A 25,771-nucleotide genomic window follows, 5' to 3' on the forward strand; every position below is an offset into this window, starting at 1 on the left:
ACACACACACACAAACACACACACACACACACACACACAAATAATTCTTAAGGGAATCTTTTAAAAAGGATTTTAGCAAAATGCAAGAAAAAATAGATTTATACAACTATTTACATTTCTTTAGACACTTAGACACTAGTGTTAGATGAAAGACTGTGATGATAAAAACAATAGTATTTTGAGACTTCATTCAGCTCAAAATAGTGGAGTTTCTAAATATATTCAATAGAAAATCAAATAAGAATATCATTTTATCCATTTTAATTGATTCCTTCAGTATCCTTAAGGGCTAATTGTAAATTATTCTCGAATTTCAATATAGTAATTATGCACAAGTCAGCCTACATTATAATTTTAGAATCACAAAATTGATGAAGTAACTTTCTAAAATCAGAGCAATGCTCTTGTGATATGTTACTGAGCTGGAGTTACTCACCGACAGATGAACAGAAGAAGCTGATGAAGAGCACTGAAGAGCAGAAGAGACACGCGCTGCCCATCATCTCTGGACTAGTTAGGTTAGAACTAGTGAAGTGAGCTGGTGCTGATGCAGGAGGGATGAGGGCTCTCAGAGCAGCTGACCAATCAGCAGCGAGATCCGCTCCCCAGAGCATCGTTAGCAGAGATGAGGAGAAGGAGGAGGTCCGGCTCTCTTAATGAGGCCTCGAACCCGCCGAAAGACGTCAGAACACAAGCTTAGTGCCTGCAGATTACACACAACCTGGACAACAAATACATGCTCTAAGAACTCTTTTTCAGGATTCTTTGTTAAGTTATTAAAACGTTATTTCTGAATGTATTTTCCCCTTAACTTTCGGTTTTTATGCTTTATGCTTTATATTTTATTTTTTTATTTTTCATTTTATTTCTCAATCATCTGTTATGATTACTTTGACATATTTTTTTGTAAAGCACTTTAAATAACCATGAAGTGTGCTTTATAAACAAGCTTGCCTTGCTAACAGGAAACATTCTCACAACTTTTTACTAACTTAGATTTTTTTGTCTACATTTTAAGTTATATAAATGTTAAGGCAAAACATTCTTAAAGTAATGTTTATGGAATAAGTCGTTTAACTTTATTAATATTTGATATACTGTACGTTCTCATAATGTTGAGAGAAATGTTCTTAGAACAACATTCTACGTCCTTATGATGTTACTTGATGAACATTCTAAGAAATGTTTTTGTAACCATTAAATAACATTATAATCATGACAAGAAAACTGGACATTTTTATGTTCTTAAAATATTAAAAATAAATGTTCAAAAAATGTTACATTTTGAGTGAAAATATAGTGGAATGCTGTAAGAAACGTTTTTGCAACCTTTAAATAATGTTATAATCACAACAACTTTATTGTTCTTAGAATATTACAAATAAATGTTCAAATAACGATATATTTTGTGTGAAAATAAAGTTAGTAGAATGTTGTAAGAAACATTTTTGTAACCTTTAAATGACGTTATAATAATGAAAGAAAACTGGATATTGCAACATTTTAGAAACATTTTGAAACAATGTTCCTGCAACGTTTTCATAACTTATAATTTAATATCTTAGACTTTGTCTAAAAAGTTATTTTGTATTTTCTCGGTTATATGAGCGTTAAGTGAACATTCCATTTGATCATTTTGCAAACATTGTGGAAATGTTACTTTTGAATGTTCTCTGTACATTCTATAACACAACATATCTAGTAACATTTAAAAAACATTGATGAACATCTAACTAAAATGTTTCGGAAACAAAACGTTCTATAAACAAATAAATAACGTTTTTGTACTAGCTTTGAACAAACGTTCTCTTAACATTACTGGAAGAACGTTTGTTCATAACATTGAAACAACCTTCTGAGAACATTTCCTGTGAGCTGGGGATCCACACGTTTATACAGGGTTTCAACAGACAAGCTAGTCATTCAGACTCTGTAGATTGTAAATAGACGCTAACAAGTAATGTAATTATTAATGACTTCAGATACACTGCCAGTCAAACGTTTTTAAACAGTAAGATGTGTAATGTTTTTTAAAGAAGCCTGCATTTATTTGATCAGAACTACAGCAAAAACAGTAAAATTGTGAAATATTTGTACTATTTAAAACAGCTGTTTTCTATGTGAATATCTGTTAAAATGTAATTTTTCCAGTGAATTCAAAGCTGAATTTTTAGCATCATCACTCCAGTCACATCATCTTTTTGAATTTGCTGCTTTAAAAACATTTATTATTATTATTGTTGAAAACAGCTGAGTAGATTTTTTTCAGGTTTTTCTGATGCATAGAAAGTTCAGAAGAACAGTATTTATCTGAAATAGAAATCCTTTGTAACATTATAAATGTCTTCATCATCACTTTTGATCAATTTAAAGCGTCCTTGCTAAATAAAAGTATTAATTTCCATAATTTCTTATGCAATTATCTAACCCCCCCACATACAAGTTAAATCAACAGTATTTTTACAGTGTAGTTGCTATACAACTTAGGTTGCCAAAAAAATGTCTTGCATCTTAAAAACTTTCAACCGCACTGACCTAAAACACATTTTAACCCACAACAGCCGTGAATCTTTCCACTTGGCTCAGAAACTAAGGGAACATGCTCTTCTGTATATTATTCTGTTTACTCGTCTACTAAATTGTAGGGAGTTCAGAGTCTAAATTTAAAAGTCCGTCGTTCATCTGTGTCCTACATTTGACTTGATAAAATTAATGGGAAGAGAAAAATATGAAGAAGGCACAGAGGAAATGACTGAGTCTATATATAACCAGTACAGCCTCGCTGAGAGGAGAAATAACACATGCACCTGTTTCAGACTCAATCAATCACTGATGTCCATGTTTGACCAAATCACTCTGAGATCAAGACTAGAATAATGTGTGGATTCGTCACGGTTAACCTGTTAACTGGGCCTTTCCCTAACCGTCATCGAGCAGAGGATTGTGGGTATATTCATAATTGGGTTTTATTAGTTGAAATCTTATCGGATTACATCATCGTTAATTTGTGTGTCTGCTTTCAGAGATTTATAGCGTTAATAACTTGCACATTAAAGACAGGCTGTAGTGAGTTAAAGGGATCGATTGTGTGGACAATAACTATAAAGGTTTTTCTTTATTTGCAGATAAAAACGTATTAGATGTTGTTGTGATATATAAACATATATGAACACAGTTACGTCTCAGTCAATACAGGCAAAACTATTTTTTCACTGCACTGGTCAATTTTGAGATTTTGGTCTATTTTGCTTCCATATCATGTTTTCTTTCAGACTAGTGGAGAGAAAACATACAAAATACACAGTGAAGTTTTTATTTTATTGCACTTTATCTAATTGCATCTGTAGATTTCAATTCCAATCCATATCTTTAAAGAGTTTTTTCTTTTACAAACACTGAACTTTATCATTTTATTCCTCTCTATATTCTGAAGGTTTGCTCATATTTCATTCACACTGATTTAAACAACATATTATTCCTAAAAACATGGTGAAAATGCGTCTGTTGACAGCATTTTCTGATTAGACCTCTGGAAAAACCTCTAATATGACAACAAAATTCAACCAGAATTATGAACCTGGCTTTATCAAATGTTCAGATTTATGTGACGGAAATGTATGCAAATTAGACAATGCACATTTAACTAATGCATATGAGATAATACATATTTATCTCATGGCCTGGTGGACATCTCGGCATGGATGAAAGAATATCACCTACAGCTCAACCTGGCAAAGACTGAGCTTCTTGTCTTCCCTGCCACTCCAACTCTACAGCATGATTTCTCCATCCAGCTAGGTTCTTCTACAATTACCCCATCAACTTCGGTCAGAAATTTACAGTCTTTTACCGTTAAATTCACGGTCATTTTTTACAGTTTAAAAATGTACCCATGGTGTGTACACTGTAAAAAAAAAGTCTGTATTTTTACATATTTACAATTTGGTTTACAGGTACAATTTAATTAGTTAACTCTAAGCAGTGCTGGGTACATTACTTACAAATTGTAGTCCTTTACTAATTACAAATTACATAACAGAAATTGTACTTAGTAACGTAATCTGTTGGATTACACATATTAGGTAATGTATTCTGACTACTTTTTGATTGCTTTTAGATTACTTTTGACCTATCTCATGAGAAAATATTTTCTGTTCTTTGTTATCAACATTAAGAAGTGTCAAGAAAATTAATATTTCAAATAATTTAACAACACATTTGCATGCTCTCTGATGTCAGTTAATGGTAATATTTTATTTATTTATTTATTTTCTATAACAATAATCCCATTTAAATCTATAAACAAGTTAGGTCAAAAGTCATCTAAAAGTAATGCGTAAGTAGTCAGAATACATTACCTAAAATGAGGAATCTAGATTACATTACTGACTACAATTTTCATCATGTAATTTGTAATCAGTAACAGACTCAAATTTGCAAGTCACCTACCCAGCACTGTGTATATGTAATCATGTAATCCAAAAAAAGTAACTGTAATCTGATTGTGAGCACTTTAAAATGTAATATAATCCAATTACTACTACTTAATTTTTGGAATCTGATTATGTAATCCAGATTACATGTAATCAGTTACTACCCAGCACGGCATTTTAAGACAAAAAACTGCAAATGAGTTAACATTGCATGCATGTCATTTTACTGTAAACTAATGTCAGATTCATGGTTATTGCAACTTAGTGAAAACTATGAATTACACTCTTCCAAATGTTCCAAAAATGTGTTTTCGCAGTGATGCCATAGAACAGGGGTGTCCAAACTCGGTCCTGGAGGGCCGGTGTCCTGAAGAGTTTAATTCCAACCCCAATTAAACACACCTGAACCAGATAATCAAGCTCTTACCAGGCATACTAGAAACTTAAAGGCAGGTGTGTTGAGGCAAGTTGGAGCTAAACTCTGCAGGACACTGGCCCTCCAGGACCGAGTTTGGACACCCCTGCCATAGAAGAACAATTTTTGCTTCTTCAAAGAACCTTTCAATCATCAGTTCTTTAAATAACCATAAAGAACCCTTTTCCACTATTAAGAGCCTTGTACAATGGAAAGATTCCATGGATGTTAAAAGTTCATCCATCAAAGCCAATAAAGAAGCTTTATTTTTTTTTTAAGCGTGCACCATCTAAAAGCAGTAAAAGGACATTCCCAGTATTTTACCATAAATCTAACATTTTTTACAGTGTGCAAACAGTCCATTGAGACGTCTAGGGAGCTCCAACAGAACAAAACAAGAGAAAATAAGCGCACATTTTCAAAGAGTATCTTCAGCTCATGCGTGACTCTGCTGTGAGCATCTGAAGGGCTTTTAAGAGACGACCTCTTCTCATTCTCCTGAAATGAATAAACACATCGTGCAGCCATAACCACAAAACAATTGCATGGCAAAATGTCATGTTCTCCCCGCAGGCCTATCAAAGCGCAGGCGGATTGATTCGCTCGATGGAGGCACGGTGGAATCCTGCAAGGCTCTGTCCTGGGACCAGTTAGATTCTCCTTATGTCATCTTATTGATTGAAAATAAGAGTTGTAGTGGAGTTGTATTATCATCAGAGGAGCTAACATGCTCCATGCCACAGATGGCTGGAGAAAGAAAAGGGACCAGAGAAGTTCATAAGTGCTTTTAGGGTCAGAGTAATTGTTATTCTCCACAGCTATGATGTAGTTTGTAATGACATACCAGCGGACCACCAAGGGCTCGCCAGGCTTCTCATTTGGAGCTTATATTCAAACCAGAGGAATTAATTTACTGGAAGCCAATTTGAGCGAGGAGAAAAGTTTCCTGCATTGTTACTCTGAGGCTTGTTGTTAATTTCTAAGCTGAGGAGGAGAAATGAGTAAGAGCGATCAAACAAAAGGTGTGAGAGCGCAATCGTGTGAAAGTCTCGGGTCTGGACAGGTTTAACGATGTCAGGTTTTTCGGCTGGATGACGACAAACCAACATAATGAGCCGATCAGACGTCAGACATGGAGGTGAGACGTCCTAATCAGACAGACACGTCTATGAGAAGAGACATATTTAGCATCCACTTTCTAATAAAGAGATGATTGGAGAGTGACGGACAGTTTCAGAGTTTGATAACACCTGATGCATCAGATCAATCCCCAAATCATCCAAACATTGACAGATCCACTGCATCACATCAGTCACGCCATTTATTTTGCATTTCACCATAACACATAATACATTTAAAACGTGCAAGAAGCAGCCAAATAAATTATTACAAAATTAGATTTTTTAAAAGGAACTGAAATTAAACAAAAAAAAAAACTATGCAGACATATTTAAAATAAACTAATAAAAAACAAAAAAATTACTAAACCTTTGAAATTTAAATGAAAACAGACAATATAAAAATAAAAATGAATTCAAAACAGTAATAAAAACTAATAGTAGCTCAATTATTCTAAAAAATCCCCACTGCCCTGTTGAAAAAAACAGCACATGCTGGTTAGGCATGTTTTGACGCTGGGATGCTGGTTTAAACTGGTCCTTTGCTGGTTTATGCTGGTCCTTTGCTGGCACATGACCAGCATAAACCAGCATCCCAGCGTCAAAACATACCTAACCAGCATATGCTGTTTTTTTCAACAGGGTGGTTTGAAGTTTTGAAGTGTTGCTACAACTAGAGAACATACTGATGTTTTGTTTCCTTTTAATTCTTTAACTGGTCTTTAAAAAGTCTTAAATTTTCCTTTATATAACATGCAGAAACCCTGTAGTACATTTCACAAACAATTACAAAGAAACAAGTAACACATGGAATTAAAGTAACATATTGATGTAGAAAATTTTGAAAAAATTATATTTGACAGGTATGTTTGCATATATGGTGATTATGTAAATATTTTTTCACGCTTTGTTGTTTTGCAATGTTGAGTCAGTTGTTGTTCTTTTGGCGTTGATCAACAGTTATAAAAAATAACTCTTGTAAATCATGTAACTCTTTGTTTTTATCTTTCAGACAACATTCAAAGTTGGATGTGAAAAACTGGATTTACTTGTTATGTTCTGTTAAAGCATATACATGAAGGAACTAATGTTTGATTGTATTCCTCAGTCCTGTCTTGCAGGTTCTGATCAGTGACTTTATATGAAGGAATGCTTGTTTTATTTTTTAATTGAATTCCAAAAATACAAAACAATCCAGTAGGTTTTCTTGACATTTAACAAACACTGTAAATCCAAATAAGGAGATACAATATTAACGGCATGAAAACAAAACAAAAGGACATCACAACATATTAAATTAATTTAAAACGTAACTTTTGTAATGCTTCTTCAAGACGATGGGTCCATCTAGTGGAAACACACGATACTGCAGCATCCTGAGGACAATAAAATAAACATGAACAGATGAAAAAACATTGATATTTGTCATACTGCACATACAAGACCTCAGTTTCCCCACGTTTTCATATCCCATATAACTCGATATTGCTCCATACTAATAACGTGTATTCCATACTTCGCCTAGAAATAAATAACAAGATATCCGCTTGGGCAAAATAAATCTGTTTCCCGAGCCTATTATAGAGAGCGACAGTAGAGAGTAGTGCGTTAAAGTGAAAGAGATTCCCACTGTTGACTCACACTCGATTCCAAACAAACGAAACGAAAACTTACCGTCAAAGTTTCGTTTGTGGATCCAGCAAAAATGGCAGCTGCAGCTTTATACGATCGGGAATCTCTCAGGTGTTCTGTCTGTCTGGATGTCTTCAGAAACCCAGTCATTATTCCCTGTGGACACATTTTCTGTAAGGACTGCATTACAGGTTTGTGGGATAAAGATGTGCGCAGATGTCCTCAGTGCAAACAAACCTTTCCCAACAAACCTGTTGTCACTGACTGGCTGCAGATGAAGGAGCTTTCTGAGAAACTGATGAAGATGAGACCAAAGGAGGAGGATGATGAAGATGCTGAAGAACATGGAGTCAGCTGTGATTCCTGCACCTCCAGAAGAACCAAAGCTGTGCAATCCTGCCTCACCTGTGTCTCCTCATTCTGCAGAAGTCACCTGGAGAAGCACAATGATCTCCACGGATGGAAGAAACACCTGCTGACCGAAGCCACGGATCTTCAGAGCAAAACCTGCTCTCTTCATGAGAAACTGATGGATGTCTTCTGTCGCACTGATCAGAAGTGTGTCTGTCTGCTGTGTGCTATACATGAACACAAGAACCACGACAGCGTCTCAGCTTCTGAGGAAAGAGCAGACAGACAGGTAGATCCTCACTGATTGATCATATCTGAAGTCTCAGTCATTACATGTCCTCAACCAGAGGTCCCTGGCTTAAATTTGTCATTTTGTTGATATCTTTTTGGTGAAAGAAATATGTTAGTGAAGTAGAAAGGCAAAATATTAAATGTCACAGATGAATGTTTACTGAGTAATGCACTATTTTGTAGAAGGGGTCAAAATGACAATTTTCAGCTGAGATTCAGAGCCAAATTACAGGAGGGTAAAAATGACTTTAGAGAGATGGCAGCATCATAATGTTATTTTTACACAGAGATTGGTAGCTCTATTGGTCAAATCTGTTGACTTTAGCAATCTGTTTAGCATTATATGACAATGGAGACAGTTCAAAAATAGGAAAAATGCACTGTTTGTGTGCTTTTCCCCATAGTTTGCGTGCCTGTAATTCAAGAAGTGTTAAAGATATCTCAAAATCCTTATTTATGCTGGTTCTTAATAAGCTTTCCTTCTCTTAATTGTATTTTTAAGGCTGTATATGGCTCATTCCCAGAGATATGGGGATCACAGCGCGGCTGCATGTGGCTTATTCAATGTCAGCCAGAGATTCCTGACTCAATTTTTTTAATTTGTTAATAATTTTTCTGAAGAAAGACCAGCATAAATAGCAATGAAAGCCAAAATATTAAATGTCACAGATGTATATTTACTGAGTAACGCACTATTTTGTAGAGGAGGGTCAAAATGCCAACTTTCAGATTCAAAGCCAAACTACAGGAGAATAAAAGTGACTTTAGAATCACTGCAGCATCATAATGTTATTTTCCCACAGAGATCGGTAGCTTCTTTAGTAAAATCTGCTGACTTTAATCATCTTTGCTGCATTATATGCCAACAGTGACAGTTCAAAAATGGGAAAAAAGCACTTTTTTGTGTGTTTCCCCCAAAGTTTGTTTATCTGGAACTCAAGAAGCATTAAAGGGATAGTTCACCCAAAAAATGAAAATTACCCCATGATTCGCTCGCCCTCAAGCCATCCTAGGTGTATATGACTTTCTTCTTTCAGATGAATACATTATATTGAAAAGTTATATTGAAAATGTCCTGGCTCTTCCAAGCTTTATATTGGCAGTGAATGGTTGCAGAGATTTTGAAGCAAAATAAAGTGCATCCGTCCATCATAAAAAGTGCTCCACACAGCTCCAGGGGGTTAATAAATGCCTTCTGAAGTGTTTGTGTAAGAAAAATATCAATTTTTATAAACTGTAATCTCTAGCTTCCACTAACTATCATACTCGGGTTCACAAGAAAGTGGCGTTCCAGCTTGAGCGCGAGTGAATCATGGGGTAATTTTCATTTTTGGGTGAACTGTCTCTTTAAATATATCTCAATGTCCTTTTAAATTTTAGTTCTTAACAAACTTTTTTTTTTTTGCATCTTCATTTAAGGCCCTGTATGGTTCATTCCCAGAGATATGGGGATTTTCATGTGGCCACGTTGTGGCTCCTTGAGTAAATAGTTCAATTGTAGACATTTTCAGTGGTCAAAAACCAAATGTGGGTCGACTTGCATACAGATGATACTCTTTTCCTTTTAAAGAGGAACGTCTGAACAGCAAATAATGTTGAAACTAGAAATGTAACTTGTTTCATTCTATCAAAACAGTTGCATGTTTGTCCCAAGTTTGCATGCCTGTAACTCAACAAGTATCAAAGATATCTCCGTATGATTTTAGATTCTCTCTTTAAATACAATAAGTGTCAGCTGAATGCAAAGTGAACCACATTTGGTTTTCGACCACTGAACATGTGTACAATTTACTCTTGGAGCCACATTAAAATCCCTTATATCTCTGTAAATGAACCATATGGCCCTTAAAAATCAAGTTACTAAAAGAACTTAAAAAAGGATATTAAGGTTTCTTTAATACTTCTTGACTTACAGACACACAAACTTCAGGAAAACACACAAAAAGTGCTTTTTTCCCCATTTTTGAACTGTCACCATTCTCATATAATGAAACGAAGATTGCTAAAGTAAGCTGATTTTATGAATAGAGCTACCAATCTCTGCGTGAAAATAACATTATGATGCTGCCATCTTCCTGAAGTCATTTTTACCCTTCTGTAATTTGGCTCTGAATCTGAAAATTGTCATTTTCAAAAATGTCTTCAAAATAGTGGATTATTCAGTAAAAATGCAACCATGGCATTTCATATTTTAGCTTTCATCATGATTTATGTTTGTCTTTCTTCAGAAAACAAAATCAAAAATTTGAGCCGGTTGATTTGACACAGAATGACCCATATGTCTTTGTCAGATACTGGTTAGTTCAGATTATTTGTGAGCATGCACATTTATTTCTGCAGATCTTAGAAAGTCTTAATTCGTAATCCGTCCTTGCACAAATTAAAAAGGTCTTAAACCACAGCAGAAAGTCTTAAATTCACAAAGTCATCGCATTAAATATTGCATGCGCTGCAAAAAGGAGTATCTTCCTCGGTATTTCTGTCTTGTTTTCCAGTACAAATATCTAAACGTCCTTAAATCAAGATGCATTTGCATAGTGTTTCCCTAGACATGTACCGTTAGAGACCACACCCTTCAATTTATTCCTTAAATCTTCATATTTACCTTCATAACACCTGCAGAAAGCCTGTATTGATAATGAGCACTTTGGACTTTTATTTCATTAAACTGAATGTATTGTGGTAATCCTAGTATCTAAAGGTTAACAGTATGTGTGATTGCAAGTTTTAATAAGCTGTTAAAAGCTAAAATATATAACTCTTTTCTGTGGCCAGATGAAGTTAATGGAAACTCGTGAGAAGTTTCTGCAGAACGTCCGAGACAGAGAGAAGGATTTCAAAGAGCTAAAGCAGGCAGAGGAGTCCGTCACAGTGAGTATTGATTGCATGGCTCCTTTCATCTCCTCAGGAGACATCTGTTTCAGAAGAAACATCTGAGAAGCATTTGTTAGTCTATGAGAAGCAATGATGTGTTAATTGAAGAGTGTTGTTTGTGGATGTTCTTGCTGTGGAACAGTGTTCAGCGCAGACGGCTGTCTCTGAAAGCGAGCGGATCTTCAGTGAAGTGCTGTGCTCCGTTCAGAAAACAAGCGTGCGCGTGAAAGAGCTGATCGCAGAGCGACAGAGAGATGAACTAAGTCGCATTGAAGGACTTCAGGAGAAAGTCCAGCAGAAGATCTCTGACCTCAGGATGAAGGTGTCTGAGCTCGATCAGTTCCTGACCACTGAAGACCACATTCACTTTCTGCAGGTACAGCATCACACACACTTACCTTCAGAGTAACAAACAAAAACTCATTTGCAGATCAAGAGATGAAGCTATTAAAATGATAATGTCTTCAGTTTATAAAAGAACAACACTTGCTCCTTGGTTCATTCAAAAAAATGGTTGATCATATTTAGTTTTCAATGTGTTTTTGAATTTAGGATTTTGACAAAGTTTCCAATCAATGCGGAAGATTTTAGTTTGGAATGTATTTTCTTCATTCTGCATTATTTGTAATCTGTAGAATTATCCAACTGACTGTGAAGAATCCATGTGTGAAGAATTTGAAGATCTTTACAACATTTCTGAAAATCCAAAAGCATTTTTTTGCAATGTGGAGCTGCTGCTTTCTGAAATGCAAGAGCGTTTGATGCACGTCACCAAAGAGACGGAGATCAAGATCAAATCTGGAGAAGGTGAGAAGACTTCAGTAAACTCTCTCTAATCTATCTAGGTTAGATTATTTTAGTATCACTGATGCACTATTCTATTTTTTTATTAGAAATTTGTTTTTTATTTTTCTATTTTCCATTTTTAATTTAAAGTTAACATTTTTATTTTTTTTATTTTTAATATGTGTATAAAAATATTTATTAATTTTATTTCAGATTTAGTTATTTTAATACATGAACTAAATGAGAATGGTTACCTTAGCAACTAGCTAAAATACATTTTTTAAATATTTTACTTCAGTTCAAGTTTTTTTTTTGAAGTAACCAACATTTTTTTTTATGGTTTTAGTTTTAGCTAATTATAACCCGGGTAACATTTTGATATTTAAGGATTAGTTCACTTCCAGAATAAAAATTTCCTGGTAATTTACTCACCCCCATGTCATCCGAGATGTTCATGTCTTTCTTTCTTCAGCCCTAAAGAAATTTCGTTCTTTGAGGAAACATTCCAGGATTGTTCTCCATATAGTGGACTTCAGTGGTGCTCAACGCATTGAAGGTTAAAATGCAGCTTCAAAGAGCTCTACACGATCCCAGCCGAGGAATAAGAGTCTTATCTAGCGAAACAATCGCTCATTTTCTTAAATATAATTAAAATGTATATACTTTTTAACCTCAAATGCTCGTCTTGCTCTCGCTCTGCTTGCGCACGTGTGTCTTCGCACATTACATAATCGTGTTGGAAATGTCACGCGCGGTTAGTTCTTCGTCTGTGTACTTCGGTTCAAAAAGGTAGGGCGAAAAACTAGGGCAAAAAATCTTTGTTTTACCTTTTTTGTAAAGGGTATTTGACTTTTTTTTTGCACATTCGCTTTGTAAACACTGGGTTGGTGCTTCCACCTACGTCATGCGTGACCTTTCCAACGTGACTTCGTAATGAGTGAGGTCGAGCGAGAGCAAGACGAGCATTTGAGGTTAAAAAGTATATACATTTAAATTACATTTAAGAAAATGAGCGATCGATAAGCTCGATAAGACTCTTATTCCTCAGCTGGGATCGTGTAGAGCCCTTGGAAGCTGCATTAAAACTGCATTTTAACCTCCAACCCATTGATACACATTGAAGTCCACTGTATGGAGAACAATCCTGGAATGTTTTCCTCAAAAAACGTAATTTCTTTGGGGCTGAAGAAAGAAAGACAATAACATCTTGGATGACATGGGGGTGAGTAAATTCTCTGGAAATGTTTATTCTGGAACTCAACTAATCCTTTAATATCAACATAACATCAGATTTGACCTTATTTACTTTCTTAATACATGTTCCTGGTTTTATTGATTCATTAATAAGTGTTTGTCCTTATAATCTTTCTTCAAATAACTTGTTCCATCTCTGAAATTACTTTTCAGCAAAAGTCCAGATAAAGTCCTCTCAAGGTTCTGCTCAGCAGGACCAGAAGGATGTTTTCCGTTTTGGGGAATCAGTGGCAGAATTTACCTTCAGTTTTCAGCACGTTCCCCTTAAATCCACATCTGTGGAGGCTTCTGGCTCAGATCATGAAGAAAAAACATGTAACCATGAAGACGAAGAGGACTATGAGCCGGTCATACCGTTACCTGATCTAGTTGAGATCTCGACTGGAGAGGACAATGAGCAAGTAGTTTATAGTCACAAAGCCAAACTATACCGCTATGACAAAGAATCACAGCAGTGGAAGGAAAGAGGCATAGGTGAGCTTAAAATACTTCAGAACGATGAAAGCAGACGTGCAAGACTCGTGATGAGGAGAGAGCAGGTCCTGAAGTTATGTGCAAACCACTGGATTACTCCAAACATGAAGCTGGAGCCGATGAAAGCGTCCGAGAAAGCGTGGACATGGAGCGCTCTTGATTTTGCCGATGGAGACGGCAGCGTTCAGACGTTAGCAGCGCGGTTTAAACTGCAGGAGACGGCAGACGCTTTCAAGAAATGCTTTGAAGAAGCAGTGGCCACTTCATTCACTGGAGCAGAAAGAGGTGAGCGTCTCTAATCTGCGGAGAACGAATACATGCTTTCATTTCTAATTGACTGTTCAGTACAGTCCTTTTTATGCATTTATATGGCTATTAACATGTTAATGTGCATTTATTTTTATTTACAGAATAAGTAATAAATCTTAATTTAATCTTGAAAAACTATACATATTTAGAAAAGTCATAGTCTTGAGATTAAATGTTTGACCTCTGTTTTGTTATAAATATCTTACAGTGATAGTAATATTTAAATTTTTGTCAGGAGGCATGCAAAATTAAAATGTAAAAAATTGTTTCCTTCAAATGTGTAGAAACAATGAATTGCACAATTTGAGCACTGAATTGCAAGATTTGAGCACTAAATTGCGAGATTTGAGCACTGAATTGTGAGATATAAATGCTGAATTGCGAGATATGAGCGCTGAATTCTGAGATATGAATGCAGAATTGCGAGATATGAGCACCGAATTGCGAGCTATGAATGCAGAATTGCGAGATATGAGCGCTGAATCCCAAGAATTGAGCGCTGAATTGTGAGAGATAAACGCAATTGCACGATTTGAGTGCTGAATTTCGAGATATGAATGCTGAATTGCGAAATATGAGCGCTGAATTGCGAGATATGAGCATTGAATTGGAAGATTTGAGCGCTGAATTGCGAGATATGAGCACCGAATTGCGAGATTTGAGGGATGAATTACAAGATTTGAGTGATGAATTGCGAGATATGAGCTCTTCAGAACTTTCAAAATTAAAATTTGAAAAATTGTTTCCTTCAAATTTGTAGAAGCTTGTTTCTGCCTGAATTGCAAAATATAAACACTGAATTACGCGATATGAGCACTGAATTGTGAGATATGAACACTGAATTGCGAGGTTTGTGCGCTGAATTGTGAGATATGAGCGCTGAATTGTGAGATTTGAGCGCTGAATTGTGAGATATGAACACTGAATTGCGAGATATGAGCACTGAATTGCGAGATACGAGCGCTAAATTGCGAGATTTGAGTGATGAATTGCGAGATATGAGCTCTTCAGAACTTTCAAAATTAAAATTTGAAAAATTGCTTCCTTCAAATGTGTAGAAGCTTGTTTCTGCTTGAATTGCAAGACTAACTGAACACAGATAAACACCGAAATGCGCGATTTGAGCACTCAATTGTGAGATATGAACACTGAATTGTGAGATTTGAGCGCTGAATTGTGAGATATGAGCGCTGAATTCCGAGATATGAACGCAGAATTGCAAAATATGAATGCTGAATTGCAAGATATGAATGCTGAATTGCGAGATATGAATGCTGAATTGTGAGATATGAGAGCTGAATTGCGAGATATGAATGCAGAATTGCGAGATATGAACGCCAAATTGCAAGATATGAATGCAGAATTGCGAGATATGAGAGCTGAATTGCAAGATTTGAGCACTGAATTGCGAGATATAAATGCTGAATTGCACGATTTGAGCACTGAATTGCGAGATATAAATGATGAATTGCACGATTTGATCGCTGAATTGTGAGATATGAATGCTGAATTGTGATTTTTTTTAAGCGCTGAATTACGGGATATGAACGCTGAACTTCGAGATATGAGCACTGAATTGCGAGATATGAGTGCTGAATTGCGAGATATGAATGCTGAATTGTGAGATATGAGGGCTGAATTGTGAGATATGAATGCTGAATTGTGAGATTTGAGCGCTGAATTGTGAGATATGAATGCTGAATTGTGAGATTTGAGTGCTGAATTGTGAGATATGAATGCTGAATTGCGGGATTTGAGCACTGAATTGCGAGATATGAAAACTGAATTGCGAGATATGAGCGCTGAATTGCGAGATATAAATGCTGAATTGCACGATTTGATCGCTGAATTGCGAGATATGAATGCTGAATTGTGATTTTTGAGCGCTGAATTACGAGATATGAACACTGAACTTCGAGATATGAGCACTGAATTGCGAGATATGAGCACTGAATTGCAAAATATGAGTGCTGAATTGCGAGATATGAGTGCTTAATTGCGAGATATGAATGCTGAATTGTGAGATTTGAGCGCTGAATTGTGAGATATGAATGCTGAATTGCGAGATTTGAGCACTGAATTGCGAGATATGAGCACTGAATTGCGAGATATGAGTGCTGAATGGCAGGATATGAGCGCTGAATTGCGAGATTTGAGCGCTGAATTGCGAGATATGAATACTGAATTGTGAGATTTGAGTGCTGAATTGCGAGATATGAACTCTGAATTACGAGATTTGAGCGCTGAATTGCGAAATATGAGAACTGAATTGCGAGATATGAGTGCTGACTTGCGAGATATGAATACCGAATTGCGAGATATGAGCGCTGAATTGCGAAATATGGGCGCTAGGGCTGTGCAATTAATCGCATGCGATTGTCATGCGCATCTCGTCAGTAAAGCCGGTCCCGTGATTAGTAGTAAATCGTCATCACCTGCTTTCAGATGGAGCGGCATTTAATACACAGAGCCGTATTTCACTGACAAGCTAGGCGATATCGCGTTCATAATCGAATGTGATTCATCTGTGATTATGAACGCGATATTGCCTAATTGTATGTGAACTACGGCTCTTCGCTCAATCTGAAAGCAGGTGATGGAGATTTACTACTAATCATGGGACCGGCTTTACTGACGAGATGCACATGACAATCGCATGCGATTAATTGCACAGCCCTAATGGGCATTGAATTGCGAGATATGAATACTGAATTGCGAGATATGAGCGCTGAATGGCGAAATATGGGCGCTAGGGCTGTGCAATTAATCGCATGCGATTAATTGCACAGCCCTAATGGGCATTGAATTGCGAGATATGAATACTGAATTGCGAGATATGAGCGCTGAATGGCGAAATATGGGCGCTAGGGCTGTGCAATTAATCGCATGCGATTAATTGCACAGCCCTAATGGGCATTGAATTGCGAGATATGAATACTGAATTGCGAGATATGAGCGCTGAATGGCGAAATATGGGCGCTAGGGCTGTGCAATTAATCGCATGCGATTAATTGCACAGCCCTAATGGGCATTGAATTGCGAGATATGAATACTGAATTGCGAGATATGAGCGCTGAATGGCGAAATATGGGCGCTAGGGCTGTGCAATTAATCGCATGCGATTAATTGCACAGCCCTAATGGGCACTGAATTGCGAGATATGAATGCTGAATTGCGAGATATGAGCGCTGAATTGCGAGATATGAATACTGAATTACGAGATATGAGCGCTGAATTGCGAGATATGAATGCAGAATTGCGAGATATGAGCGCCAAATGGCAAGATGTGAATGCAGAATTGCGACATATGAGCGCTGAATTGCAAGATTTGAGCACTGAATTGCGAGATATGAATGCTGAATTGCATGATTTGATCGCTGAATTGCGAGATATGAATGCTGAATTGTGATTTGTGAGCACTGAATTACGAGATATGAATGCTGAACTTCGAGATATGAGCGCTAAATTGCGAGATATGAATGCTGAATTGCAAAATATGAGCGCTGAATTGCGAGATATGAATGCAGAATTGCAAAATATGAACGCTGAATTGTGAGATATTAGCGCTGAATTGTGAGACATGAACTGCGCAAGTTCAGTCATTTTATCAATAAAGCGTAATATGATTATTCTCTGATGTTTTTAATAAATTGTAATGTGTTTGTTTTCTCAATCAGAAGAGAAGAGCACTCCAGAGCAGAGTGATGCTGATGCTGAGATCGTGTTTGAGCGAAAGCCCACAGTAGAACAAGCCAAACTGGCAGCCAGACTGATGCTTCCTCACACGTTCTTCTGTTACAGAAACGAGCCGGGATACGCAAGTGATGAGGATGATGATGGTGAGAAATATGAAGGGTCTATTTAGCTGATCTAACCTACAAAAAATACTTCTGTTTATTTCATTTGTCAGGTTGATATAATCAAATTAAATTACATTTCTGACTTGCATGAAACCAGTCAGTTTAGATGTTACCAGGTAAAGCACACTATTTAGATTACTTGGGAAAAAAACATAAATACTGTCTGCGGAAGCTAAACGTTAACTAGAACATGGAAACACATAGGGTTGGGAATCGAAAATCAATTCCAATTCCAGAATCGGTTACTTGTTGTAAAATTTACATTTAAATTCCACCTACTGTATATCAATTCCTGTGTGCACATTTTTTTTAAAGGGGCTGTTAAAAATGTATTTGTCTTTGAATCATTCATTCAAGAGATTCATTCAAAAACACTGATTCATCCAGTAATGAAACAAGTAGATAGAAACAAGAAGTAGTGAGTCATTGAATCATTCCATTCATAAATTCCATGAGATTCTGTTAACTTGTCTGTTTTTTCTTCAGAATTGTGAGAACTACAACCTCCATTTAACAAAAAAGTCTCAATTTATCCAGAATCGTGCAGTTCTATTTTTCACACAAACAGCTCTTAATCGAGTCCAGTTTTTATGTAGCTGGCTGATTTTTGTTCATGGTATTCAGCAGCAATTAAATGTTTTGCGAAAAGAGACACAGAATAAATAGGTTTGATATCTAAATGTTTGACTTCATTTTTTTAACCACACTGGAATCGAAACTGCGAATCGATAAGAATCAGAATCGGAATTGATCAAATTCAAACGATACCCAACAGAAACACACTGTCTTCTGGTTTCTTGGCTCTTTATGCACCACAGTTCAAATCATGATTGCTCTGCAGAGCTGTGTTTACCTCTATGCTGTGTTTCTCTCACTTAGATGAAGATTTTGAAGTGGCTGTCAGATCTCTGAAAGGAAAGTTGTATCCTGATGCAGTCGATGGTCATGGTAGGTTGCACTGAGATTAATTAATTGCTTGTTTTTACTGAAATTGGTTTAAAGATAGTGAGAGAAATAACATGCTCCAGTTTGCCTTAATACTGCTAATAATGCTGTTATGGATAACTTTATCTTTGTTTATTTTTATAGATGCTGGAGCTGCAACAGAGACACAAAATCACGAAGAGGAAGAGAGCAATGATGATGATGATGATGATGAAGAGGTTAATCATGTAGATATCCAATCACTTCCCTGCTAGAAGCAGCCATTTATATTTGTCTGTGTAAAAGTTCATTGACAATTCTTGACAATTCTTGAAATGTTGTAGAAGTCATACATTGTTTTTAGGTAATTGTTTCTCTGTAATATACTGAAATTATAACCAATAAGAAGTTTTTCATGTACAAATTTGATAATCCTTGTGCAAGTAACCCAATTTCACACACAAAAACCCAGTTCATGCTGTAAAACAATATATATTTTTAAATATGCATAAAATATTAATATAAAATATTTATTTTCTGTTATGTTACATCATTGCATTTTTATACTGACTATAGTTGTCAGACTCTGTTCCATGTTTTGTCTGTGTCTTGCTCCCCAGGTGTTCCTTTCCCATGTTTAATATAGTACTGTACTGCTAGATATATTATTTATTTAAATATTTTTTACATTTATTTTTTTATATTTTCACCATTTCAAAATAATTTATTTTAATGAAATGTTTTTATTTAGTTATTCATGATTTATTTAGATTTTATTTTAATCAATTTTTTAATTAATTCAAATATAAAATTATCTTTTATCTTCAAATAAAATTAAATAGATTTTAATCAATTTATTTTAATAAAATGTATTCATTTATTTATTTAGTTAATTAGTTTGATCTTATTTTCTAGTATTATTTATTTTTACATTTTCTAGACTATTTTTCTCTAAACTTTTCCACAGATCCCTTATCACTCTTTGAACTAACCTTGGAACTCTATCAAACCAACATTTAGTTTTTCTTAATTTTCCTTTTATATTTTCATCATGTCATTGCTTCTGTCAAGGTGGAACTTCCATCGGTTGAGGAGAATGAAGAGGAGATTTTGTTCAACGAATGGACCAAACTTTTCCTCTGGGACTGTGATATTAACAAGTGGAAATCCTGTGGTGCAGGAGACATTAAGATGCTTTTCCATCCCGTGAAGAAGCGCTACCGTGTGTTCATGTGTCAAGAGGGGGATAAAAAGGTGCTTGTCAACCACTGCATTACCAGAACCACTCACCCTAAACCTATGAGCAATGCAAACGCACTGTCCTGGACAGCAGAAGACTACTCAGGTAGAAACTGCAAAACCTCCACAGATTTACATCTTGTTTGTCAGTTAATTTACTCATATTGTGCTCATATTTCCCACAGATGGAGATGCTGTAGTTCAGCAGTTTGCTGCCAAGTTTAAGACTCCGGATCTGGCAGATTCCTTCTCAAAAACCTTAACAGACTGTCAGTGTCGCATGTCAGAGTTCATGCAGCGATCTGAAAAGTAAAGCTGTTTCTGTCTAATAACTGTTTCAGAGGTCACGCTGACAACTGAAAATCTTAATATTAATGTTTGAACAATGATAACACTGCAAGACAGAATGAGATTAAAATCTAGCTATTGAAGGAGGTTTGAAGATAAGAGCTTTGACATGCTAAAGTCATAAACACTTATATTTATTTTTCTTTGTATTAATAATGTAAACACTACTATCTGCAAAAAAAAAAAAAAAAAAACTCTTAGAAATGTTTTGCACAGTGACAAAGACTTTTTTGTTGTTGTTATGTTTGTTTTGTATGTATAAAGCTTTCTTTTTTGGTTTTTCCATAGACTCAATAGACTTTTCAATAAACTTCACAAACTTCAAACTATAGCTCTTGTTTTTCAGATAACATTCTGCCAAAACGGACTTTCAGATAACACCGTAAATCCAAATAAGGGGACACCAACTACATTTATACTAAAATTAAAGGACATGACAAACATATATTAACTTAATTTAATGAAGGCATTTTGGGTGCTTTTTTATTTACAGTCAACTGCAAGACAATGAGTCCATCTACTGGAAACACACGATACTGCCGCAGCTAACATTTTTAATAGTTATAAATATTAGGACAAAACATTCTTAAAATATTTTTTATGGAACGTTCTTATAACTTCATTAATATTTGATATACATTCTCATAACGTTGAGAGAAAATGTTCTTAGATCAACATTCTCAATATGTCTTTATAATGTTATTTGTACTAAATGAACTTTCTAAGAAACGTTTTTGTAACCTCTGAATGGCGTTATAATCATGACAAGAAAACTGGAGATTTTAATGTTCTTAGAATATTAAAACTAAACGTTAAAATAACATTATATATTGGGTATATTTAGTAGAATGTTGTAAGAAACGTTTTTGTAACCAATATAAATATCCTAATGTTGTGTTCTAGTTTCGTCTATATGGAATATTTTTGGAAACTGAACATTTCCTTGAAATAACGTGCGTAACCAAACGCTTTCGTACCAGAACTTCATTTCGCGTTGGATATTCTTCAAATATTCGCTTGTCATGGGATAAAATAGATTTGTTTCCCAACCGTATTATAGAGATTGACAGTCCACACAGAGAGTGGTGCATAAAAATGAAAGAAAAACAGAGTTCTAAAACAAGCCACTCCTGTAGCGGAGTCACTCTATGGAGTCAAAACAATGCCAGAAAGTGAAACGCGCAGAAGCGTGAAGCGCGAAGGGAAAAACGGTATCGCAAGCTCACACTTGACTGAAATGCAGTGTTGCAAATAAATTAGTAGCTGTGGCCATGGAAAATATGTGTAGCAAACTCATTGCTTTTGCTCTGTTTCATTTATATTTTGCAATTCTTTATTTTTGTTTGCAAAAAGCACATTTATTTTTTTCCTTTGCGATTCTTAATTTTTGTTTGCAAAAAGCACATTTATTTTTTTCTCAATACCTTCATTTTCGTTTGCAATTTTTTTTCTTTTGCAATACTTAAATTATTTTGCAAGTGTATGTGGCATTGTTTTGACTCCATAGAGTCACTGTTTCCAAACAAACGAAACTTACGCGTCAAAGTTTAGTTTCTGTTCTGTCACAGGGGGAAGATTTCGACAGAACACAGGTGTTCCAATCCAAAATATGGCAGACGATCGCGACGATCTCACGTGTTGCGTCTGTCTGGATTTCTTTAAAAATCCAGCGATTATTCCCTGTGGGCACATTTTCTGTAAGGACTGCATTACAGGTTTGTGGTATAAAGATGTGCACAGATGTCCTCAGTGCAAACAAACCTGTTGTCACTGACTGGCTGCAGATGAAGGAGCTTTCTGAGAAACTGATGAAGATGAGACCAAAGGAGGAGGATGATGAAGATGCTGAAGAACATGGAGTCAGCTGTGATTCCTGCACCTCCAGAAGAACCAAAGCTGTGCAATCCTGCCTCACCTGTGTCTCCTCATTCTGCAGAAGTCACCTGGAGAAGCACAATGATCTCCACGGATGGAAGAAACACCTGCTGACCGAAGCCACGGATCTTCAGAGCAAAACCTGCTCTCTTCATGAGAAACTGATGGATGTCTTCTGTCGCACTGATCAGAAGTGTGTCTGTCTGCTGTGTGCTATACATGAACACAAGAACCACGACAGCGTCTCAGCTTCTGAAGAAAGAGCAGACAGACAGGTAGATCCTCACTGATTGATAACTGACAATCCAACCCGATCTCATGAAATTGCGTATCAATTGCACGAGTTTGTTTCGATTTTGCGTACTGTTTATACGCAGAAATTGACTTTGGCGTGCATATGATACGAAATGGGTAGAATTAGGTTTGTGGGGTAGATGCGTATCATATGTACGTGAAACACGTGCGTATCATATGTACCCGAAAGCTGCGTATTACATGCACGCCAAACACATACGTATCATATGCACGCTATAGTCAATTTTTGCGTATCAATACTACGATTTTATGTTTTTATTTGGCGTACCATTTATACACATTTTCATGAGACCGGACTGGAAAAAAATGTCACGAAAACGTTATTTTCTCAGAACGTTCAAAATGTGCATTTTTTAAAACGTATTTTTATGTGAATGTTAGAAAAACATTTAAGTGACTGTTCAGTTTTATATAAATTTGCAAACATTATGGGAACGTTACCTAATGTTCTCTGAACATTCTGAAATAAATAGTAATTATTTAGTAAATTTTAAAGAACATGAGATGAAAGCCAAACTCCAATGTTTCAGAAAAACGTTCCATAAACAATGTTTTTGTGCTAAAGTTTTGTTAACATAAAGATCAGATAGCATTACTTTTAATTGTACTGTAAACAATGTAGTAACCTTTGGAAAAATATGATGAACATCTAAATAAAATGTTGACATTGCCTGAGCAATGTTTAAATAATGTTTTTGTGCTAATGTTTTGAGAACATTATAAAAGGCCGGGTAACTTTCTATTAACTTTACTGGAACAATTTTTAACTTCGAGAGAACCTTTCCAGAATGTTCTGAGAATGTTCAATGTTAAAGGGATAGTTCACCAAAAATTGACAATTCTGTCATACATGTCTTACAAGTTTTATTTGCTATTTTCTGTGGCCAGATGAAGTTAATGGAAACACGTGAGAAGTTTCTGAGCTAAAGCAGGCAGAGGAGTCCGTCACAGTGAGTATTGATTGCATGGCTCCTTTCATCTCCTCAGGAGACATCTGTTTCAGAAGAAACATCTGAGAAGCATTTGTTAGTCTATGAGAAGCAATGATGTGTTAATTGAAGAGTGTTGTTTGTGGATGTTCTTGCTGTGGAACAGTGTTCAGCGCAGACGACTGTCTCTGAAAGCGAGCAGATCTTCAGTGAAGTGCTGTGCTCCGTTCAGAAAACAAGCGTCCGCGTGAAAGAGCTGATCGCAGAGCGACAGAGATATGAACTCAGTCGCATTGAAGGACTTCAGGAGAAAGTCCAGCAGAAGATCTCTGACCTCAGGATGAAGGTGTCTGAGCTCGATCAGTTCTTGACCACTGAAGACCACATTCACTTTCTGCAGGTACAGCAAACAAACTCATCTGATGATGATCAACAGATGGCTTTATCAAAACTCTTATTTAAAAAAAAACAAAAAACAGTTCATTAGTTTTGAAGAACAATTTATTGATGAGGAAACCACTTGATTATATGTATGTTTCGGCATCTTTTTGAATTTAGGCTTTTGATATCATATTTATTTTCTTCAGTGTACATTATTTGTATTCTGTGTGTAGAATTACCCAGAATGCATGTCTGAAGAATTTGAAGATCTTTCCAACATTTCTGAAAATCCAAAAGCATTTTTTTGCAATGTGGAGCTGCTGCTTTCTGAAATGCAAGAGCGTTTGCTGGATGTCACCAAAGAGACGGAGATCAAGATCAAATCTGGAGAAGGTGAGAAGACTTCAGTAAACTCTCTATTCCCGTGTCTCATCTACATATACTGTATACTTAACATAACTAATATTAGGAGTGGGAATCACCAATTTGATGTTATCATGCTACTTCAGCGACAATATTATTGAAATTTTAAGCATTTTGCAATAGGATGAGTATTGCAATAACACGTTGGGATACATTACAATGTCTATAACATTACAGTTTTCAACTGCAAAATATTTGATGTTTAAAATTCGATGGTTTAAGTGTGAGTTGAATAATGTCACCTCATACCCAGTTTTTGAAAATGGTTATTATTGTGTTCAGTGTGAACCTGTGCTGATTGTTTACGGTTTAACAAAAGTTACTCCCTTTATTAACATTATTAACATCTCATTTGCTTTCCTCCTCAGTTGTGCCTCCTAAAGCCGATGCACCTGTGTCATCATCGTTTATAGATTTTGCCAAAAAAGATGGGGATTGGGACTGTGAAGTCTGCCTGGTGAAAAATAAAGGCATGTCTAGCCATTGTGTCGCCTGCCAGACGTCCAACCCAGATATGAAAAGCAAAAGCACTTCTGCACCGGCATTTAAGTTTGGTTTTGGTAGTTCTCCCAACCAACCTGCTACAGCAGGACCTCTAAATGCAGGTTTTAATCAGAGTAAGGAGAAAGCATCTATCTTCGGCGCTAATCGCTCCACTGGTAGATTCACATTTGGCAGCAGGCCTTAATCTGTTCTCGAATATGATTGAAAGACAGAATGGCTCATGCAGATGAACTTACTGTCTTTAATTCTCCTCTGATACGCCTCCCTTCATTGTCAATCACCACTGATAACATAAAGGTGTTGTTTGTTCTCGCCCGTGTGATTGTGAAACCGCCTGCTTTCAGCTGACATTCAATTCAATTCAAGTTTATTTGTACAGTGCTTTTCACGATACAAATCATTGCAAAGCAACTTTACAGAAAATTAAGTTTCTACAATATATTTAGTAGTAGCTTATCAGTGGTGACTGTCCGTTAATGTACATATGGCAGAAATGTACAGAAAAATCAATTAAAGATGTAATCAAACAGACGATGAACAGCAATTATTATATGTTGCAATCACACTTATAGCCAAATGTGGTAGTTCTGTATGTTGTTTCAGGGTTGGCATCATCTGAGGTCCTCTGAGGGGTTGGCATCATCTCTTCTCAGGTATTCTGGATCCAGACTGAAGCTTGTGTAAATCCTAGTTACCACGGGATGTCAATCCCAGCAGAAACAGAGAAACAAATAGAGACATAATTAGCATAGCTGCTGTTCCAACCAAGCAAAAAAAGATAATGTGCATTTGATCAGATATAACTGCAGTACAAGATTATGAGATGCATTATTTGAATGCTTGGCCAAAGAGATGTGACAAATAATTAACTTGACGGAGCTCAAACTCAAAACACACGGCAGTGTGTATATAATATAACACCCAGATTTTTGACTGTAGAGGAAGTAACGGTACATCCGTCTAGTTGCAAACTGTAATCCAAGAGATTCTGTGTACTGTTTTTTTATTTTTTATATGGTTTCAATTATTGGGGAGT

At 36.0% G+C, this 25,771-nt stretch overlaps 4 protein-coding genes across 4 annotated transcripts in view; 3 read left to right on the forward strand and 1 right to left on the reverse strand.

Moving 5' to 3' along the window:
* nms (neuromedin S) overlaps window positions 1–500 on the reverse strand; it is a gene marked incomplete at its 3' end in the record, with an annotated part of 2,282 nt that extends 1,782 nt beyond the window's left edge. The window contains exon 1 of the mRNA XM_016498651.1: window positions 437–500. Within this exon, the coding sequence (XP_016354137.1) occupies window positions 437–500 (64 nt within the window). The remainder of the gene's footprint in view (window positions 1–436) is intronic.
* Window positions 501–7,671: 7,171 nt separating this feature from the next.
* LOC107697791 (E3 SUMO-protein ligase RanBP2) lies at window positions 7,672–20,273 on the forward strand. The gene is made up of 10 exons (XM_016498652.1): window positions 7,672–8,238; window positions 11,016–11,111; window positions 11,257–11,490; window positions 11,750–11,921; window positions 13,308–13,913; window positions 17,615–17,776; window positions 18,677–18,745; window positions 18,887–18,960; window positions 19,793–20,066; window positions 20,146–20,273. Exons 1-10 carry the CDS (start codon window positions 7,672–7,674, stop codon window positions 20,271–20,273), a joined length of 2,382 nt encoding a protein of 793 aa, XP_016354138.1.
* Window positions 20,274–22,038: 1,765 nt separating this feature from the next.
* On the forward strand, window positions 22,039–23,425 carry LOC107697792 (tripartite motif-containing protein 29-like). Its single transcript, XM_016498653.1, has 2 exons — window positions 22,039–22,458; window positions 23,387–23,425. Exons 1-2 carry the CDS (start codon window positions 22,039–22,041, stop codon window positions 23,423–23,425), a joined length of 459 nt encoding a protein of 152 aa, XP_016354139.1.
* Window positions 23,426–23,463: 38 nt separating this feature from the next.
* LOC107697793 (uncharacterized) lies at window positions 23,464–25,078 on the forward strand. The gene is made up of 4 exons (XM_016498654.1): window positions 23,464–23,494; window positions 23,562–23,827; window positions 24,042–24,201; window positions 24,600–25,078. The coding sequence occupies exons 1-4, from the start codon at window positions 23,464–23,466 to the stop codon at window positions 24,917–24,919; spliced, it is 777 nt and encodes a 258-aa protein (XP_016354140.1). The 3' UTR covers window positions 24,920–25,078.
* The last annotated feature ends 693 nt before the right edge of the window (window positions 25,079–25,771 follow it).

Source organism: Sinocyclocheilus anshuiensis, unplaced genomic scaffold (assembly GCF_001515605.1).
Source record: "Sinocyclocheilus anshuiensis isolate Anshui unplaced genomic scaffold, SAMN03320099.WGS_v1.1 scaffold1123, whole genome shotgun sequence".
NCBI classification, from domain to species: Eukaryota; Metazoa; Chordata; class Actinopteri; order Cypriniformes; family Cyprinidae; genus Sinocyclocheilus; species Sinocyclocheilus anshuiensis.